Source organism: Xiphophorus couchianus, chromosome 18, assembly GCF_001444195.1.
Source record: "Xiphophorus couchianus chromosome 18, X_couchianus-1.0, whole genome shotgun sequence".
Taxonomy (NCBI): domain Eukaryota; kingdom Metazoa; phylum Chordata; class Actinopteri; order Cyprinodontiformes; family Poeciliidae; genus Xiphophorus; species Xiphophorus couchianus.
In genome coordinates this window covers 11530364-11553224 of record NC_040245.1, presented here as the reverse complement: position 1 = coordinate 11553224, position 22861 = coordinate 11530364, and the positions used below count along the sequence as shown (strand labels likewise).

Sequence of the window (22861 nt, the reverse complement as noted above, 5' to 3'; positions counted from 1 at the left end):
ATGCAAGTCAGTAAAGAAAAAGCTGGCAGAAAATTGCTAATTTTATGCACTTCCTCTTACTTAATCCGACTTACTAAAAATCATTACCTTATGCCTTATCATATCAGTAAATACTATTATTTACATACAAGGTTTGTGATTAGGAGAAACTGTATTTGACTTGAATGTGTCAAATCAAATACACGTCACATACTAGAAATAGGCCTCTGTTTCCAAAACTGTGTACACTTCAAACATATATAATAAAATGCATGAGAGGTGGGAATAAGTTCTTATGTTATTTCACTTTTTCCAAAGCGATGAAGTCTGACTGATTTCCCTGTTGTTAATTTAAGTATATCATAAAGTAATTTTGAAAATAACTCGTCTAAATAACCAAGATTTAGAATGAAAGTGCCAAGTATGAGGAAAAATGTGATAATGAAGCAGTAGATACATTAAGAGGTTTGTAAAGAGTTTTGCAGTAATGTCAAAATAAAACGTTTTTAAGAATATGACAATAAAATTTCCCTTTTTTCCTCTTTAGGTGGATGTGTATGATGAAGGCTCATATACCTGCTCTATACAAACCAAGCAGCAGCCTAAGACCTCACAGGTTTACCTCATCGTACAAGGTAAGCTGCAAACACCTGTTCACAAGGTGCATATAGCATGGTTTCCCATGGTAACAGACGAGATGTACCTGGAAATTCTCTTACAACTTGTTTTTTTAATTTACATTGATCTCTGATATATCTCCACTGTGTCAAAAGTCCCAAGTTTAGCCGGTGTTCTTAGAAGCAGCAGATATCCTTATCACTCTTCAATTCCTTAATATGGAAACATGTTGTTCTAAGATCTTTGCAGTAAAATCTCTGAATGTGCTCAGTGAGAATACACAGGCAGTTTGATACAATTGTCTGCCCACAGCAGTACACTTCTTTTCATTTGCCATTTCAAATGATTTCTAAGTGCACTTGACAAGCCTTTTTAACATTTGTTTTATATAACATAAAGTATGAAGGTATTTGTCTTGAACTGAGAAAGCAGGAAAACCTACAGAAGGATATGATCAGAGGTGCTTCGGGATTTTTTCCTGTTCCATTTTTATATGCAGGCCAGAGCTACTGGTTGAAGGAATGTAATGATACATTTCTCTTATGAAACAAGACACGATTTCAAATTTGTCACAGACAAGACATGATTGTCTTTCTTTATTTTGGCTGGTGGAAAATGATTCAATGATTAAGTAAGTGTGAATATAGAGTACGATCAATTTAAGCATCCATTTTTTTTGTTATGTTTTCACTAGTGATGTGTCTTCTGTGTTGAAGCTTCAAAGCATGTCTCGAGTAATTCAGGAAGATTTTTTATGTTGATGGTGTAGCCAGTGACTTTTGAAACCTCAAAATTGGGCTGTACTACATGACTGATTCATCAGTGTGTTTGTGAATCGAAAAAAATACAAGCAAAACTCCATTTCTGTCATCATATTTTAGGATTTCATCGCAAGTGTGTTCGCAATTTACTTGAGCACCTTTTTTGCGATGGACCCAATTTTCTTTTGTCTAGCAACATTTTGATCTCTCTTAATAATTAGGTTTGCAAATGGTAGTAATAAATCATCATTTATAATGTCAAAAAATCAACACAGTGATTCCCGTGTTCTAATTTCCCTCTAATTTCTGTTGTTTTAAACGGTGAAGTGTCATGTCCAAATGAACTTTAATGATAAAAAAAAAACTAATCTGTGCTGAGGCATTATAGCACTCTGCACAAAAGCAAGGCTACTAACGAGGTGAGCCAGGCTCAGCCAAGTTATTTTAGGATGCAAAGAGAGACAGCATATGCAAACATATGGCAACATTGGAAGACTGGAGAATCCCCTGGAATATTGGGAAGGTGAGAAATGTTTCATCCCAATTTCTATAAAGCTCCTGATGTGTTTCTTGCTGTACCTGCACTTCATCTGCGCTCTGTGAAAAGATATTTTCTATAGCAGATAGAATCATCTCAAAACAGAGAAACTGTCTAAACCTAAGCACAGTAATTTATTTATTTATTTTTTTAAGTAATGAATATATAATAATAATTAATAATAATGTAATGTTGTTAATAGTGATATAAGCTTGGTTAGAGAAACAAGACCATTCACATTACAACCCTGCCCCCGTTTTGTTTACAGTTTTCTTTTTGATCCAGATTAAGACTGTAATCAAAATGTATGTATTGGTATAACAGGCATTATTTACATTTACTTGTTTATTCAATTTAAGATTTCACACATGACTTTGTTTTCACATTGAATATTTTACATGTTTAGTCCACATGTTGTCAATCTTAAAGCGCTCACCTTCACACTTAAGGCCTAAAATAAGAGTTGCTCAGACTTATTTCTCTAAATAAAGTTATAAACAACTTTATCTAATGATAAAGTTGGCATTTGGTTGCCAAATTCCTCTTTGTGTGACAAACATTGTTAGCTTGAAATATTAAAATGTTGTAATTTCTCATGCCATAAAATCTTATTTCAACTCTGACATTGTTAACCGTAATCAGTTTTTGCAATTGATCGGCTTTCTCAAAGAGAAAAAAGGCAAACAGGCTTAATGGCTGGAACACATCCACATTCTGCATTTTCCTGAAAAATTTAGCTTCTTGTTCTCTAGCAGATTTTAAATAGAAATGTCAATTCCATACAATGAAAAGCAACTTCACAATATATTTTTTTTTATTATTAATTTTTGTTTTAGATGAAGGAAACTTGGGTCCATGTTAACTTGCATTGTGTGTTGATTATAAAGCTTTCATGAACAATAACGAGATTAATATTTAAACTCAAAATATCAAATACCAAACTAAGCCAATCTGTAACCTCTTTGTCCTTTAAGAGAAAATGCGAATATCAATATACACTGACTATTATATTGAAAATATTTTTATTTGACGTATAAAAATACGTCAAATGAAAACTGCTCAGATTGAAGCAACTGAGCAGTTTTGTAGAGTATTTACCTCTTCATTTCTTCTTTCAGTCTGCTTTGGAATCATAAATGAATAACATCAATAGGAACATCTGATGCTGCACAAGGTCAAAACAGACAGATTTATTATCTTTCCTAATGTAATTGTATTCTTTGTAGTCTTCTTTTGCAAAGCAGCAGTTATTGTAGTTTGTGGCACTTGTTGCATAGCTCCTTTGTATGGAGGTGACACATGTGGGGGAGTGTATCTCAGTATCACCTCTGCATTATGAAAACACTTGACAAATCAAATGTATTCCCATCATTAGTGAGGTTTGTTCCTTTAATTCAGGTGTGTATCATGTATGAGTTGGCCAGTGAAATGTAATCCCAGTTAAATACAATAGGCTGATGGATAAATGCACCACTGCATAATGTCACCTCAGACAAAACTCCACGAAGAGACTCTCTCCTTTCATTATGAGCTTATCAATTCGTCCATTAATAAAATTTCCAAAGGTCAGTGCTTGTATTGATGCTGCTCCTCTGGGATTCATGGCTGCAAAACTGCCTGTCCTTCCCAGAATCCATTGCATGCGATTAGTCAGTGCTTGATCATCTGAATGTCCTGTGTTGACTTCCAAAGTTTCTGAAGGAAGGATCGTTTATCACAACTAATGCAATAGTTAAAGCCAAAAATTGATTTCTCATTTTTTTTCTATTCCCGGCCGTTGTGTCCTTTGCTTCACCTTTCAAATAAGATTATTAATCCTGCAGTCATTGGTGCTCAGCTCCTTGCTATGTGGGCGTACTCTTTTCTTTTAGTTTCTTTTAGCTCAGTATGATTTTGCTGATTAAAGACAATTGGGTTCAGAAATCGAAAACAAATGTAGGCAAACAACTAGCTCTAGGGTTCAGATGGAAGAGCTCATAATTTGTCAATAACTAATAAATGCTTTCTGAACAACATAATACAAATGTAAATTCTGCTTCTTCAGCTCATTAGTTTTGGCCACCTATTCATTCGCTTTCATTCAGAAGATAAGAATGTCCCTTTGTGTGCAGTGACACTTACAACCTTGCATGCAGCGACCTGAACCAACTCCCATAAAAACCCAATCAACTCTGTAGGATAATAATTCACCCTGCCTTCATCTTTTAATGGGTATGAAAGTCTTAGGCATCAAACATTGCCCCTGGTTACAGACTCCCAGATCAGGTTCACATAACCAAAGCTGACAATTTTCTGCTCGCAGGGACAGGGAAGTAATTGGAAAACAAATGGTCAGACAAAGTAAATTTGTGGAGGATGAAAAAGTGACAGACTTGTGGGACTTATACAAGAGAAGCCAAGCAGCTGAGTGATTGCACTAGAAATCCCAATATAAGGTAGGCTCCCTACTCTAATCTGCTTAGATTTGTGTGTGTGGGGGGGGGGGTTCTTGTGTGCTAGGGAGAGAATAAATAAAATTGTGATTTAAAAGTACAGGATTTGTACTTTGAGGCTGTGAAAATATGTGTCAAGAAACTGGAAATAATAGCTAACATTCAAAATTGATTAGCAAACTAATTATCAGTTCTGACCATATCTTTTATTTAAATAACATTTTCCACTAACAATGTCTCAAGTCTTTCTCAATGGTCCTCACACTTTGACAAATTATCAGTAAGTGAAGAAAACAATAAAACAAGTGATGTGAGCTGCACACTCTCTGCCTCCTATATAGTTGTGATTTAATAATCACTCAGTAACCCTGAAGTACCTCCATCAGTGTTGGAGTAACTTCCAGAGTGACTGCCTTTGATTAACTCCTGAACTACTTCTTGCTCTTATTTGTACAGTCAGGCACATAAAGCCTCGCTTAAAGCCATTATTTTCTACAACCCTGTAAGGTTGCAAGGTTCTTGGTTGTTAGTTTGGCACAGTTTGTGTCTGCAGGTTATAGCTCATGTGTTGTTCAGGCAATCAGGACATGCTGTTGAAAAAAAACAAACACGTTCAAAGTATCTGAACTTAGGTTTTGCCAACTTTAGACTAAGAGAAAGAATTTAGTAAGACTGTAGTGGTAGCCTGAGCTGTCTTTTAGTCAGGAATGGGATGGTTTACCTTTTAGCACTGATGAATTCATCTGGGTGCAACTACAAATTGTAAATATTTTACATTATTCAATCTGTGTGCTTTGAATTATGCTTGTGGCCACAGATAATGAGCCATCATGTTGCTCAAACTTCCACAGTTTCAGTCAAACCCTCACAACTCTATATACTGTATGTCTGTCAGACTGTCAGATATATGCAGATTCAGCATATTTTGCACAGTTTTACTTCCCATCCTAGATGTCAAAACACACTGCAAATCAGCCAATCACATGGCAGGGGCTTAGTGTAGTTAGCTTTCTATATGTGGTTAGGTGGGACAACTTACTGAGGTTTCACATACAAGAACCTCTCAGGTTTACAGTGACTTAATAAACAGGAGAAAATATCTGGTGAGCAGCAACTACATGAAGGAAAATTACATTTTCATAGAAAAGTGTGAAATGGATGGTCAATAATAACAGGAGATCACATCAGGTCTTAGTCTTATTAGGTAAACTCAGGTAGTTGAGGCTAAGGTCCAACAACTTAGGCAAAGTTTCACAATAGCAGATATGAAAAATGTTGCCTTGGTCAATGTGTTTTAAATTCAGATGGAAATGTTAAATGCAAACATGAATGTATTTATCTAGCCTGCGTTCCATCAATGCTCCAGGTAGCTGATTGCAGTGTAATCATGAGAGATTTTTTATTTTTTTTTGCACACTTGGTACCAACTAAGCATTGTTTGAATACTATGGTCTACTTGAGTGTTGTTGTTGTCCAAACATTCAAAGAGTAATTCAAAGTGCTTTACAGAAAGAACAAAGCAACATAAGCAAAAAATCACCTGATACGTTAAAAAGATAAGCAAAGCAAGACATAAAAACTCAGGACAAAGGCTTAATGTTTACACAGTAAGAAAATATGCTACCCCTTTTCATGCCAATTTGAATGGCCCAAAAAATCCAAGTTGTGCCACTTCTTTATGTATTGAGCTTTGATTTCAAAGTGGCTGGTGTCATGTTGCATTTTTTCTGACTTTCATGTCAATGATGTGAGGTGTGCATCATATTTCTGCCCCAGAAGCCACATGTGATAAAATACAGACATAAACAATTACTGAAAAAATTATAGCTATAGTTATGAAAGTCAGTGTGTCAGTGGAGTGCATCACATCCCAATCCCATCACTCCTAAGTTGATGATGCATCCAAACAGACTAATGTACAGAAGTTGCAATCAGTGCTCCACAAAAAGACATTTCTATTACTTGTGCTTTTTTGTATTAGCTTCCCTCATGTTGTTGTTTTTATGACAATACTGTTGCCTCTGAATGACTTTAAATAAATTCCATAGACATCATTAAATCTGTAACTAGCATGCTGTTGTGAGACGTCTGTGTTCTTCTTCTTCTCTTTGGTCTCATTGCAGTCAAGGCGGGGTACATCCTGGACAGGTCGCTAGTCCACCACAGGTCTAGCGGTATAAATACCATTGCAATAATTTAACCTGATGAAACCAAAGTTATGCATCGTTTTTTCTGCGTATACTTTGATAAGAAGCCATTTATTCTGACAATGTTTTTAAGGCCATGGTAGGCCAATCTACTGATTGACTTCCTATCATTGCTTTTGGGACAACAGTGTGCCCATTTTCTGATGAATACTCCCAGCAGGATATTACATCATGTCTCAAACTGGTTCTTAAACATGATGTCAGTGTGCTGTACATTAATGACTTCCACAGTCACCAGCTGCTAACCCAAAAAGGGATATGCTTTGTGGGCTCTGTGGTTGAGTTTTAAAAATTGGTTGAATCTTTTTATGCTAATGTGTTTAATGTTTATGTATTTTTTTAGTGATAGTCTCTGAGTGTTATCTTGCTGATCCAATGTACAATATGTTAAACCATGTGTATCCCTAAACATACATGCATGGTAAGAATACGCAGGCTCCAAAGTCCTCGGGCCGGGTTTTTAATCCAGGACGTTCTTTCTGCAAGTCAACAGCACTGACAGCTGCACCACTGTGCAGCCAAAGTATGTTAGGAATAATATTCAGGTAAAAATGGTGTGTGTTTGTATTCTTCCCATTTTCTCTGATACCCCTAGAGAAAATATAGTGCCACCAATAGCTTGAGCAATTTACTCTCCGTATACATCTACTACACGAAAGCCTTAAAGGGTTGGTTAAGAAGATTACTGAGCAAACAACATCATAAACAAACAAACAAGCAAAAAGAAAACATCATGACCATGTTTAAACATGATAGTGGGAGCATCGGCCTGTGGGGATGTTTTTCTTTTCCATGAACTGGGAAGATGATCAAGGTTCATAGGAAAATTGAACCAGCATAAAATCAGTGGAAAAACTTCTCCCAAACTTTTGAGAGCCCTTTCTATCGTTTTTAAGGTTGCAGTACAGAACATTGCATACTTTTGCACATAAAGTTTATATGAAGATGGATCCAGCTAAAAAACTTGTTAAAAATTAATGCAAACACAGATTTCCTTTCTAAGTTTGAGCTATATTATTAAGAAAATGCAAAGCTGGTAGAGACTTTCAGCTCTACAAGCAGATGTATGGACTTAGGGGACTGAACACATATTGCATATTACACTTTTTTGTGAAATAAAATGTAGAAAATTGTACAATTTTTGTTTCACTTCATAAATATGTACTGCTTTTTTGTTCGTCAATCATCAAAAACTCAAATGAAATGAATTACGTGTGTGGTTATAATGTGACAAAATCTGAAAAAGTTTGAGGGCAATGACTATATTTCGAAAGTCTGCAAATACACACAGCTGCTAAAGAGAATGGCTTTACAATGAAGCCAAATATAGTACAAATTCCCTTCACAACCATTTCTGTACATGCTTTTATGTTACACAACTGCAGTGTTTCAGCAAATTCAGCAAATCCATTATATGCTATGTAAATATGCTTCATAAAATGCAGAGCCTGGAGAGTGATTCATTCATCACACGAGGTCAAGCTTGTAATTCCCTTACAGGAATGGAACCTCGATTCCAGCTAACTGACAAGCCGCCAGTAGACTGCTGACCCCATTCATAAGCGTTTCAGTTTGTTGAACCCTGCTTTTCACCAGCGTCTAACATTTAGACTTTATTTGGAATAGCTGACTTATAGGTTGAGCAAATCTTACTAACGCCAGCATATGAGTCTGTTAGTTTGTATGGGTCTGTGTCACAAATTAGACTGAGAGAGAGAGAGAGAGAAGGCTGAAATGGTGTGGTTTGATATTTAGACAATCCAGTGCATGAGATTTATGTAGTAGTTAACCCTTATTTTTCAGTTCAGTATTCACAGATTTTTCCATGGAATGTAGCTCAAAAATGGTAGTGAAAAATTTACCTTTCATTGTAAAGCATATCTAGAATATTTAACGAATTTCCCAAGTGCAGCTTGGGAAACTGAAATCCTTAGGTGTAATGAATGCTACTGTATGTGACATGCTATTGGTTGGCATATGCAAAACAGCCAATCAAGGACCTCCATTCATTTTACATGGCTGTAAGCCAAGAGCGGAGATAAGGAATGCTGTAGATATTAAGTAGGGACGGGGATCTTTGAGAATCATAATTTGGCTCCTATTTTTGGGGAAACGATTCAATACAAAATTCATTTTCGCTTCAAAATAATTATTCATAAAAATGTCTGCTTTGATCTGTAGGCGTGAAAAATGTCCTCAAGATCTACTCCAGCATGCATTGCAAGGCAGAATGACAAACGGAGATGTTAAAGTGTCTTTTTGACATTTATTATGTTTCAAATATTAGTCCATCCCGAGATTACCATGTATATAGATCAGCTCACCAGGAAAATCTTCATCTTCATCCTGTGCACTAAACTACTAAAGTCGTTTTCTTCAGTGTCAAGTTTGAACAAGCTCAGATTTACTTTGTCACACAATTCCTCTCGGTGCCAATTTTGTCCCAAGACAAATTTGCCCTTGAACTTGTGCGCTCCATCAAGCAGCAGTCTAGCCTTTCGAAACCTGATGGTAAACATTCATATAGTAGTTGAATTATTGTTTAAGCTACAGTATTGACAAATATGCTGAAATGCTGATATAAGGTTTGGTTCAGTTCACTCTTCTTTTTCCAGTGTAGCTGAGCTGACCGTTCTCTCTGGTTTGTTTTGGCGTCATTTTTTAAAGTTGCAGTACAGAATGTTGCATACTTCTGCATATAAACATTCTGCATGTGCTCATATAAAGCATTGGCTTTATTAGATATATTTGCATAGAAAACTGCTGCTTTAAAATTTCCATTTGTCTTTTATCAACTCTTCTTTAACATTTCAGTGTTGACAATGCTGAACAAGCTGATTGTGTTGTATTTGAGTCAGCAGTTTTGCATGAAGATTAATCTTGTAGAGCTTTTATGGTATTAAATCTAAATTTTAATTTACCTGGGAAACAAAGCCATCCATGTTTTGGTCTTACTGTAACACATCTTTTACCAAGGATAAAATAAAGTTGTGATACTGGGCAGCTTACAGTGATGTAAAAAAGTATGTCCCTCCTTACAATTATTTTTGTCTTTGTTTTTATCACACTTAAAGGTTTTTGCTATTTGAATGTCTGACTTAAAAAAACCTGATAACAAAAAAAGAGAAACTGAGTTATGAAATGTACAGTAGTTTTGTTTGCTTAAGGAAAAAAAAGTGTGCATACCAGCTTGTCCTCATGTAAAAAAAAGAATTGTCCCTTAAATCTAAAAACTGCTTGTGTCACACTTGGCACCAATGGCTACCATTAATAAGTTGAATGTGGAATAACTTAATTAATAATAAATCTGGTTTAAGATTATAGCTTTTTTATACTGATTTGATTTTTACTTTGATTCTGGATCCAAATCTGTAAGAATGGTTTAATTTCAGGCAGAATGATGGGACACTCAAATATCTCCACTTCAACACTGATTCATCCTTTCTTCCTTTCAATTCTTCATTCTTGCCATCACAATGCTGTGGTATTTAAAGAGTCAGTCCACTGAACTCTATAAAGAAAGCCATGTCACTCTAAAGAGCACCTTAACAGGAGGGGGCTGAGTCTCTCTCTTTGCACATAATCTCTTGCTCTTCAATCTGGCCAAAGAGAGGGACTGACCTTTTTACAATTATCATGGGACAATCAGATTATTTGAGTGGAACTTGTGAGGCCATTTGCTTCTTTTCCACCTCTCCCAGTGTTGACTCTCATTCATCTTTTCATCTTTACTGTTCACTTGTGCATCTCGTGACTACCTCCAACACTTATACGATCTGTTGCCGGGGTGCTTTGTTACTTCCTCTTGAGCTAACTATAAAGGTTCTGGACAGGAGTTAGAAACACTCCAGAAGACTGAGAAATTGAAAGAGACGTATTGGGTAGAAGTGGATTAGTTGTTGTATGGCTTTCATTCATTTTGGATATCGGCAGTCTGTCTGGCTCTCCTGCTACAAAACTATGATCACACCCACAAACACATAATTGCTTGTTCTGCCGCCAGGCATGGCTCTCAGACTTCATTCCTTCTCCCAGATGATTCCACCTTCCTCATCTGAAATAAAGAATGCTAAGAAAGATCAATGAAGCTTGTACTCTCCGAAGAGAAAAAGCAAATACAAGAACAAAACTTCCTCTAAACCACAAGTGCTACAGCTGTTTGCAGTTTCTCAGTGAGAGCAAAGATACTGTGTCATGGGTTTTCCACCTAACTCTGAGCATGTAGATGGTTTAACATGTGCCAAATATATATATATATATATATATATATATATATATATATATATATATATATATACAGTATATGAATATAGTGCATTGGAATTATTAGATTATTCATAACACTTTCACATTTTCACATTTTGTTGCCTAACAAAAGCTCATTTTAATGTATTTTATCATGATCTTGTTGGACCAACTAGGGGGTGATGCATTTAGCCTTAGCTTCACATCACACATAACAAATTGCATATAAGCCATAAAGTTCAGTTTTAGTTTCATTTGATGAGATCACCCATTTCCACATGTTTGCTTTGGAAATGGATTGACCTCTGGCACTTTGACATAAACGCCAGACTTGTGGGGTACATGACCAGTATTGGTCCTATAAACAGTTTCCCTGCCTGAACTGTGGATCTCTGCAGCTGTTTACATTGCAAAGCAGTGGAATCTTCTCTACTAATTAGACGACTTGAAGGGAGTTGCGTGCACTAGAATTTATGTAGGAGCACCAGAGTAAATGGGGACCTAATACCACACTTTTCCTATTTTATTAGTAAAAATATGTACATTAGAAATTCTTCTCACTTCATAATTGTGTGTTGCTTTTTGTTGATGTATAAAATACAGTTATGGAAAACTGTGAAGTTTATGGTTGAAACATGAGAAAATCAAGGAGTACAGAGGATTCCCAGTATTCATGGGAGTTAGGTACCAATAGCTAAAGTCCATGAAGACTTGAAATCTTTTCTAAAAGTGTTAATTTTATACACTTCAAACGCTAAACATACCATAATATGCATTAATGTGCACAGTACAAACTGCCTTAGATTTACCAATTTGTATCAATGAAAATGAATGGTGCTCCTGGATTGTTTTTAAGTTCTGGCATCCCTGATAATTACAAGAGTTGTGTATTCTACAGTTCGACATAGGTAATGGAGTTAAACTGTAAAACTAAATAAAAGAAAAAGCCTAAAACTCATTCACACAGTCTGTAAAGACATGAAAACAAGATGTTGGAAACAATTCAAGTAAGCACTGCAGCTTACAGTTGATGCAATGTTTTTCTGTTAGGAAGTAAGACTCATAGTGTGTCATAGTTGGATGCAAGGTTTTGGCTATATTGCAGAGAGCAAGCAGAAGATGCCAGGAGAAGAATAGGAGACACCAAGAGTTAATTTTAAAAAAGCACTGCAGAGCAGGGCAGTCGGTGAGAATAAACTGCATAAAGCAACCCTATCAAGACTTGGGAGAACAAAGAAAAAGTGACAATGTTGGCCTCTGCTGTGTGTGTGTGGAGCGGGGGGCTCGACTGAACTAAAGAAACCCAGGAGGTATATTTTATATTTTGAAGAGTCTATGGGAATTACAAGGGGTGAGAAAGAAAGCAGAAAGTCAAACTGAAAAATGGAGCTGATTCTTGTCAGTGCACAGCATGTAAAGCTTGAATGCTTAGCAACACTTCAGATAAGAATGTATGTTGTTCCCACCTGTCACTACAGTGTAATGCAGTTAAGGCCAAAGCTCAAATTTAGGGTGATGGCAAGGATGTCTTCCAATCTCAAAGGCTTGGATCATATTACCAAGAATAGTGTCAAAATACTATTCAATTCAATTTAGTTCAAGTTATGTGTGTATCACCAATTCACAACAAATATTGTCTGAAGGCACTCTACAATAAAAGTCCTTTTAGTCCACTTACATTCCTGTTGATCCTAGTTAAGTTTATTATTCAAATTGGTTTAAAATGTTTCTAGTCAAGAAAAACCTAGCAGAGTGCATCAAGTAAGTAACTTTCAACAAGCCTTCATGCTAAGCAGAGAAATATGATCGATCTTCTTAATTTTCATCGGAGCCTTTGCTGCAGAGTTTTGGATCTAATTTTATTGAATGGTTTACAGCTATTTTTGTGTTGCTCACAATTGGATTCTTTGGGTGTGCTGGATATCCCACATAAAAAGTTTAGGCATTAGTTTGACTAAACATTTTTGCTTTGTTTAAAAATAGATGTTACATATAGGTCTCAGTCAAGCCTACAAATAAACATTGACTCATGTTGAAATGAGGTTGTTTGTGTTGCCACAATGAAATTGGGTGTGTTACTCAGGGGGTAAATACATTTGTACATCATCTGCAAACATGGCAAAAATTCTTTACTGACCTTACTGCTTAATCCAATACCATTGCTATACGGTCATTCTAGTTTTTGCAGAAGCAGGGTTTTCCTATCTGAAAAGGAATTACTATATTCTGTTTTAATATAAAACTTCTGTGCAGTTGTTAAAATACACCCCCTCAGTTGTTATAAACATCTCTAAAAACACCAGAGGCAACTTATTTTCAGCATTTTACCACTCTCTATGTAAACAGGAAACTGAGGTCCAGCTTTCAAACTTTTAAAAGCCCAAGCTGAGCCCTGACTGGGTGAAGGCCAGCAGTAAGCCGTGCCATGCCTCATTATGCCTGACGTGAACACGACAGCAGAGCGACAGCAGGACACACATCCATATGTACAGGTCCCCTTGGGGACAAGATTACAAGAAGTCGTCACAGCGGACATTATTCAGTGCAGCAAGCCAGTTGGACGAAGCAGAGGAAGAAGAACAGAGAGAAAGAAGCCACACACATTTGCTGTTGCCTTTGAACTTTCATAATGAAACTGACTCCTTGAAGTTTTAATGAAAGCAACAATTTACCATTCCCTTTTCTCCCTGGGCTGCTGAGGCTGCTGAGGCTTTCTGAGGCGGAATTTCTAAAAATAAAATAAAAATAATAAAATAAGACTGCGTACCCTTTAATCTTTTTTTCTTTCTCCCTTCATGGAGAGGAACTGTCATGCATTTAAATGGCACCATCCCATGGACACACACGACAGTGGCAATATATTGACTAGGGAGTGTAGGTAATCCAGAAGAGTCGTATTTCACAGAGTAACCAGGCGGACATCGGTTCTGGCCAGTGTCTCTATGGTCTGATCTCTGATGTAGAGGGCCACTATTTCTTTTTGACTGCCTCTGCTCACCACATGCATCCCCATTACTTGTATAGAACCTGCCAGCATCCTTTCCCTCCATCATTTTTCCATCCTCTGTGTGACCTGGGCCTGTCAATTAGATGGACATCCCGTCGAAATGGCGCTCGGCACACTTGCCTTTGAAAGTGAGATGGAGTGGCAGAGTTAAACTTGACCTGACTGCCTTCCTTTGAGGGGTAAACATGAACTGAAGTGTGTGCAGAAGTGGTGTCAACATGCGTCTGCTGTGTCGGAGTAAACAGACCCAGTTCTGTGCATGAAAATATATGGGATGCTGATTGCCTTTTAGAACCTTGCCCTGATATGCTACATCTGTAGGCCTGTCATTACTTCACCAAACTGTGGCCTTACAGAATTATGTCCCCTTCTCAGCTGTTCCTGTGGCCTACATTACTTTGGGTCACCTGTCTGAAAGCGTGTTTGGGTGTAAACTTTCTGCTTCTCAGCACAGCTGCTGTTAAGGTCAATCCTGCTGCTAGACTTGATCCCACTATCAGCACCGTGATTCAGCTCTGCACAGAGATATTAAAACAATATTGTAGGTGTTCAAAGTCACCTAGCAGCAGCTATTTAATTTGTCCAAGCAAGACCAACAGATCTCTGTAATAATATTAATGGCTTTTTCCTTAGAGATCTAACTGGGCATCCATAAAGCAGAGAAAGCAGCACGAGAAAGAGCTTTGTCTGCATTTGAAGTGTTGTAAGCAGTGCAAGCAGGTACTTCAGGGGCATGCTGGGAGATATCTGATTTTGGATGCCTCCTGATGGCTGAGCTGAATCAAGCTCAGCACTGCAAACCTGCAGACCTATCTACTTCTCTTTTTTTTGCTTCCTTCTGCTCTCTGCAGACAGAAAAACAAAGCATTTTAGAATGAATCTTTCTTTCTCCATTTTTCAGTGCCTGCAATGTCCAATGAATAATGAGCAGTGTTGGTTTTGATATGAGCAACATGGCTCACGTGGTATCAAAACTTTTTAAAAATTGTTATCCGACCATACAATGTCATGCCTTATCCATTGTATGGTAGTCTATTTTAAAATCAAAACACACAAACCATTACAAAGCAAGAAACTTGGCATTGCCTCACAGCAGCAACTCATTCTAGGTCATAATCAGAGACTGTGATGTACATATGGGGTACATGTGGCTATATAGGTCAATAGTTACTTCATGGCCTCTGTATAGTAAATTTCCACTGGTGAAGGCTGAGACCTTTATAAATTTTATAAATGTTTACTGACATAACTTTTGTAAACAGACACATTCAGGAGCTTGGAAGAATAAACTGAAAGTGTTGTTTAACTAGCAAAAAATAGAAGGACATTCAACTGAAGAAAGACTCATGGTGTATCAAGGGTATTATTGTCAACATGAATGAATTTTCTTGCCAATAACTAATTTCTGTTCATAGTCTGTCTCAGTCATTCAGTTTACGACAATAAATGAATTTTGGCCTGAATTTGTAGAGTGAGAGAAAATGTGTTGTGTTGACATGAACAAGTTAATTGTGTGGTGATGCTTTTAGTTCCTATCATTGTGGGAAAACTGGCTTCAATTTAATCCTTAATGTCATCTTCTTCATCTATATGCTATGGGATTTATTAAACCTGACTCTCATACAGCTAATTTCAGCCTACAAAGGACTTTGCATAGAATCAACTGGCTTAGTCCTGATTGGCCTTCCAGCTTATTCAAAAATGCTTCTTTTTCTGGGAACTTTACAGTAGTCAGCAGCTGTATGGTTATCGGCATAGCACGGCTTTTTGCAGTGTTGCTCTCAAGTACTTCTCCATGTGCAGTTCCAAAAGGACCTAGTGAGTCTTGATGTAGGCATTTTTGGCACTATTTTGTACATGTTCTAACAGCTATTCCTGTAATAGCAAAAATGTTTACATTTTCCTTATTTTATGAATTGATATCTTGCGAAATGCCACCAAGTCTGTACTGACCATATTATATATTTTCCTAAAGTACTCCTCCATTTTCACAATCTACTTCTTTTTGTGCTTTATTGCGTATCTGATTTTTTATTTGAATCAAAGTCAAGAATAAAAAGCAAAACTAATGTTTTTGCCAGGAGTCTTTTAAAGATGTTTGAAATTTGTTCCCTAACATCCATCATGTGCTTTGCATGGATTACATACTCATGCACATCCTCAGCATTTTCCAGTGAGTGTACTTGGCTGCTACATTCCCTGCTGCCCCACCAGATGTCTGGCATGCTATTTTGTTGGACCATATGCTGGCCGGCGCTGATGCAGTGCTTTACATACCAATTCATGAGAGTGGCAACAGAGTACTAAACACTCGTGAAGAAGCATAACTCTTTGATTTACAGTTGCTTTATTAAAATGCTACAATTGCAATAAGTGCAATAAAGGTAACTAGTTTGCAGTAAGTAGTTCCAATTTTTGTTTTGCTAGTTGATAGTTTTTTTGAAATATTAACATCGCATAAAGAAATAAACTAATAAAAATATATGTTTGCAGTTTTTTAGTAAAGTACAAATATTTAGAGTTGATAAAAGCCATATTTTAGCATTAACTGAGGAAATATAAGTTTGACTGCAGCTGAGTTATCTTAGTGCTTAATAAGTTTTGTTTTAAGCAATGTGACAGTGGGATCTGACAAAACAAAAAATGGCTATCAGTGATATTGTGACAGGCAAATTGTTTTTGTGTGCAGTCTATATGTAAATTTGTGTCATTATGCATGCACTGTGAGCAGTTTTAACAATCTCCAAAACCAGTTTTAAACATTTTTTTTTCCTTTCTGGTGGAATGCATTCTTTTTTGTACTGCTGAAGCTGTTATAGGAACAATAACACAGCCTGGTTGAGCTTTGTTGGATAAGTTCTTTGTTGAATGTATTGAATAGGCTAATGTTGAATTGAATTTGTCTTATACTTCACAATAGCTGTCTAAAATGCCTTTACCCTCCCACAGTCCTAGGAGGGGGTCAAGAGAACCCTGCGTGCGCTTTTACAAGTTTTGTTTAGTGTGTGGTTTTGGCAACTGACAGGCTGATGGACTACCCCCATTGTCTGACCGTGACATCTTCCTACAGATAACAGAAAGTTACTGCTTACTAATTAGGCAATGCTAGGAACTGTAATCTACTTCAGAAATAAAAGTTTAGATGAGAGATGCACAATAGATCAGCATTAATATCAGTATTGGCCAGTGTGCTTGAACATATCGGTATCAGTCCCATTAATAAAACTGGATCAACATTAACAATCAGTTTTCATTTCCATTTTGTTGCCAGTTGTGTATGTGGTTGAAGAAGGGAAAGGTAGTCCTAATGGAGTATTCATTTGGGTAAGTGATGCAGAGCAGGATTGGGGGTAGAGTTAAAGCAGAGAATCCCTCTCTGTGGTATGGTCGTTTTTTCACAACGTCGAAAAGGTAGGAATATGTTATATGTATAGACATATGCATTGATACGTGTAATATAAGTAAATATTGATCATCGAGCATAATGGTATAATATCAGATATTGACACTGGCCAAAATTTTCAAAATGGTGCATTCATAGTCTGATTTTTTTTCCCCACTCAATAGCCGGATATTCCAGATATTAAACTTTGAGACTATGATACTTATACTCAAATATTCATTTATTTTATATTTTCTTGCATATTTAAAAGTCTCATTATTTTAGTAAAAAAATTAAAATTAACTATTTTGATGCAGTTTATTGCTTTCCAGTGATTAGGTGTCCCAAAGTAACAGTGCAATCACAGAATATAGTCAAAGATCTTCCTACTTTTTACATTTTGATGGTGAAATTACAGATTAGATGGGCAATAATTTCTTCCTGTGAAGATACGCAAGAGTTGGCAGAGGTTAGATGCTGCACTAGCCACTGCAGTAAATAAACATATGGGGTTGTTATCTCTTGTCAGAGCTAGGGAATACTCAACTCCCGTAGCCTACTCATTACACTGGAGCTCAAGGGAAAATGCAGAAAGAAATGAAAGACATACCGGAGAAAAAGTGACAGTGATGATGTAAGAGTTGAGTGATCGATTGCAGCCGATAAACTGAAGAACAAAATGATAGATGCACATGTAAGATATTGGTGTAAAAAGCTCATCTGCATCCTTATGAGAATGTTTTTGATTATATAGGAAGCAACTAATGTAAAAGGAAATTGAAAAGCAGCATTGGTGACATCCACAGAGACTAAAGAGAGAAAGAAAGATGGAAATGATGAGCATGTCCCTGCAGAAGAAAGAGCAGCTGTGAGCACAGTCAAAGACTGTGCATGCATGCGTGTATGCGTGCGTGTGGGGGTGTAGGCGTGTGTGGGGGTGTGTATGCGGGTGGAGAGCAGTGTGTGGCAGTCTCCAGCTAAGTGTATCAGGTGTTTTCCACTCCAGAAACTGTTCACAGTTCTTCACACAGCAAACTTGTAACTCAGTCAACCCAATCAATGGCATTTTTTTAAAATTATTTTTACATTTATTTTTTATTTATTTTTACATTCTGGAGCCAAAGATAAATCCAGCAAGGTGTGAGGAACTTGTTTGGGAAAGATTTTCTCAGTCAATTTTTGCTACTTATTTTTGTATTTTCTATTGTTTTAGTTATGCTAATTTCTCCTTTGATTTTCATCAGACATCAAATTTGTCTGTATGCTCAAGCTTACAGACAAATTAGCATCATTTTGATGAGGTGGTTAAAAAAATCACAAAACACCAAAGTGTGACCTCCATTCCCTGCTTTATCAAAGACAGAATAAAAACTTCTAACGGATGGAAGAAGAGAACTCCGCAGGTTTGACATTTATCTAGACAAACCATTTCAAAAAAGGTATTCATAATTTGCTAAACTTTTCATCTGTGTTTGAACTGCAAGCCCAATTTAAGCAATTGTTTTTGCTCAAGCATACAGACAAATTCGTATTATTACAATCTCCATTTTTTTCCACTTGCTTCTTGTTATTTAGCAACAAGAAGTTTGCCCTCACTCCTAAGCCTCGTCGAGGTAAAAGATGAACCAGCTCACGAGATTCTCTCAGACAGCTAGGGCTGTGCCTGGTTTTGTGTTGTTTGTATTATAGCACTCACAGAGGCTGTAAACCTTTAAACTGCTTACTGTGTTAGATAGATCAGGAATATGAAATTATGCAAGATGTTTAATTGCTCTGGCACTTTGGAGAGCGCAGATGTTTCAATACCATGCCCATTTGGGTTCTCCGCTAAAAAAAATACCTGTTTTCTGTCATTACCCCGTCATTCTTTTTTTTTTTCATGGCTCCATGATTCAAATTACTATAGAGAATTTGATAATATATTTATCTGTGCAAACCACTTTGCCCAGTATTCTATCACCTGATGTTAAAACTGATTAAATTTGAAGTTGTTGTAACTCATTTTATTGTTTTGAATCTTAAAGCAATGTCCAAATTCAATTTATTAACATAGTTTGTAACACTTAACCAAGACTGCTCAGTCTTTGTGATTCTCAAAACAGAAAAAAATGCAAATTATTCACTGGGATGTGCATTTTTTTAGACTTTACACTAAAAATGCACTTTTCAAGCTGTAAACACTTGTTACCTATCAGCTTCATCTGGATAATACATTTCAGTTTTGTTTTATTTATAGTGCCAAGTTATTGCAAGCAGCTCATGACATTTTACTCCACAAACAGATCAAAATCATGTTCAGTTATGTACATGTGATCCACTTTATGTCATGATCTGTGTTTTTCTGTGTATTTATTTCGAGTATTCTGAGTCTCCGTGTTGTCCTCTCCTCCCTTTGATTGTTCCCAGGTGTGTCTCGTTCCCTGATTACCCCTTGTGTATTTAATGCCACCTGTGTCTCTGTGTCTTTGTCGGGTCCTTGTCTATCTACCAGTCAGTTGTCGTATGCGTCTCTTCTGGTAAGCAATCCATTCGTATAACCAGTTGCTACCGGCGTTGAGCCCTGGCTTCCGCTCAGTTGTGCTGCCTGGTTGTTTTTGGATTTTGTACTCTGGCTTTTTCATCATTAAACTACCTTCATTTCATCTTTACTTGGGTCTACAAGCATCTGCCTCACCACCAACACCACCATTTCATGACACTTTATTACATTGCAATACTCTCAAACAGTTATTTTCTGATAGAAGAACAAACAGTTTAATATAATTCTAATTATATCACCGTCCGATTATGTCTCAATTATATCACAGAACAATTGTTTGAGTATCTTCCATACCTTCTCACACAAATACCAGTCGTGGTATGTACTGGCCCTACCATGATTTCCCATGGACAAGCAGCTTTAGACAGCGGATGGATGTCTAAAGCATTTATTATGTTTACATTTATTATGTAAACATAATAAATGCCAGCTATTACATGATCCTTAAAATTATGTCCTATAGCTTAAATGCTGGCTTGATGGAATGTTTAAAAATTATGGGGATTTGAACTTTTAACTTGATGAGAATTATTTAGCACCTATGATGGCATTTGTCTTGTGTTAAGTTTACTAAAACAAATTAATAAGAAAAAACATGTTTAAAGAGACATATAAAGATTTTTGATATAGCAAATTCCTGTCATGTTAGTTGACCCACATACAGAATCAAATAACAGGATATCAGTAGTAAAACATAATCAATTTATTATATATTTTTTTATTTTTACAAAATGTACAACATGTTAAAAGTGTGATTAAAGAAGTTCTCCTTTCTGGATGTGGTTAAAGTGGCATCTGTTTAAGACAGTATTGTTATATGGGAGTCTTGAACAGCGATTTGATTAAATCAGAGTTGTACATTGTCCGTGGGCTTACGGCTGTGTGGTGGCGTGGCAGTATTGAAGAAGGTAAGTCTGTTCCTGTTTAGCAGTTGATGAGACGTGAATATGTAGCAGAGAGGAGTTTAGAAAAGGAGTTGTGGAGCAGACAGTCTGGTGGAAATTTGAGTACGCCGGAGGTGCGGAGGACAATTGTGGAAAGGCTGGTTCCGAGATGGTTTTTAACACCGGAGGTTTGTTGAAGAAAACTCAAGAAGAGGAACTTAATAGCAACCTGGGAGCACTAAAACACAGGAGAACTTGACCTTGGAGAACAAGGAGACTAAATACTACCCAACAAAGTAGATCAGCTGTTGGAAAGTGGTTTTCATGCAAGTCCTAAAGTCCTCAGAGTCTGATAAAGAACCTGGTGTGTAGCTGTGCACAGATAGAAAAGCCCACCTGCAGAGATCCTCTGAAAAAGTAAGACTCACACTCTCACAGAAAATACACACATACACACCACAATCATGACCTTTACTTTTACCATTGTTCCTTTAAATAACCCCTGGAGCTCCTTAAAGGGCACATTTTGCTTTTTACTTTGATCTCCTGTGTGTATACTGTCAGGTCTTGCATAGTATTCTTATAAATATAATAATTTGATTGGGAAGTAACTTGAATGTTTTTAGTCATATCATTTAAGACTCCTTTGTATATAGAAGCAGCGAAAACATGTTTTTTATGATTTACCTGCGCTTTTGTAAAATCTCCATCTCAATATGAAGATTTTCATAATCCTATCTAAGGATAATCTGAGATCTGGTTGAGAACTATTGCAACAAGAGCAGGATGAACCCGTTCTGCCAGGTTGAGGCTGTCAATGAGAAGGACTTCATGTCTTATTGTGTCTTATTTCTGAGAGGTAACTGACACATCTATTTTCTGACCTTTACCCATGGACATGAAATTTGAATCATGACCAAAACAATAATGTCTCATAATAGAAGCATCTGAAATTGGCTTGGATGACTGGGCTCAAGGCAAAGAGCCGTATTGTCTGAGGGGAGCTTGAAGTGAATCAAAAAGAGTCAGATGAGATGGTTTGGGAGCCTGATGAGAATGCCTCCTGGCTGCCTCTCAGATTAGATTAAAATACTTTATAAACTAAGCATGTAGGACTCTTGTTACTTCCTCACTGACACATAAACACAGAAATGCGAACTCTTAAAGAGTCCACATTCAACTTTAGCAGATTGTCTCAAATGGGAATAAATCAGGTAGTATTGATTGGTTAGTGCTGACTGTTAGTTTCACTTACTTGGAACATACTTAAGGGTCTCTGAGAATCAGGGGAATTACATTGAAAGGCCATCTGAATTCCACAGTAAGCCACACTGTAATCTAAACCACTTTTTATTGCCTGGGTGAACAAAGAAGTAGTTATGTATGTTAATCTTTTGAACCTCAGGCTTTCCTATAAATTAGGGGGTGTCAATAAGACACACTAGTGGACTGCAAACATTTAAACTTGACCTTATTTTCGAATGCATACGAATTAACCATTAATGAAAAATATTTACTAAAACGCCTGTTTCTGAGAAGAACATAGAGGCAAAATGTCATTCTGTAAAGACAAACCATTATGGCTGCATATTTTTGAGATTTATAAATAATTAGTCAAAGAATTAATGTATTTTATTCAAGTTCTGCCAGTTTTCAAATTCAAAGTAAGTAAACAAATAAAAAAATATTTGATAACTATAGTGGAATAACAGTGTAAGAAAGTTCAGTCCAACAACCTTCAAGTCTTCGTTGAGAAAACCTTTGAAACGACAAAGCAAAAGTGACTTGCTTGACACTGTTTCTCTTTTTAATAATCTCTTTTCATAGGCTATAGTTTTAAGTGGTAGGTCATATAGATGGGTAGGTTTGCAGATGTGATACGATCTTTCCATTTTAAAGTTAACAGTACTTGATGTGTTCAGAGGTATAATTTTATGATGTAACCCTGAGTTACAGGGTTATCCCTGTTCCTTTGTTTTATGTTTTGTACTGAACCAAATGTCTGTAAAATAGTTGGGTTTATTCTGAGATCAAATTAATCTATGTAATAATTAGGTCTTAAGGCAATTGGTAGCACATTTTATTAATAGCTATATGAATATATGTCAGCTTAAAATAAATGGTCACCAAACATTTTAAATTTTTATTTTGTAAAAACAATGGTTAAAAACATATTGAATTTTTGCTCTTCTCTATAATGCAGTACCATATATATTTGTGGTTACAGTATGGTAGATTTGTTCAGGGTATTTAAATATTTAACTGAAAA

At 36.5% G+C, this 22861-nt stretch overlaps 1 protein-coding gene and 1 long non-coding RNA gene across 3 annotated transcripts in view; both read left to right on the top strand.

Moving 5' to 3' along the window:
* lsamp (limbic system associated membrane protein) overlaps positions 1 to 22861 on the top strand; it is a 725983-nt gene that overhangs the window by 646592 nt on the left and 56530 nt on the right. For both annotated transcript variants that reach the window (XM_028045633.1, XM_028045631.1), the window contains one exon: positions 527 to 614. In XM_028045633.1, the coding sequence (XP_027901434.1) occupies positions 527 to 614 (88 nt within the window). The remainder of the gene's footprint in view (positions 1 to 526; positions 615 to 22861) is intronic.
* LOC114161939 (uncharacterized) lies at positions 3983 to 13484 on the top strand. Its single transcript, XR_003599108.1, has 3 exons — positions 3983 to 4107; positions 4199 to 4331; positions 13127 to 13484. It is a non-coding gene; the product is annotated as an uncharacterized LOC114161939 (long non-coding RNA).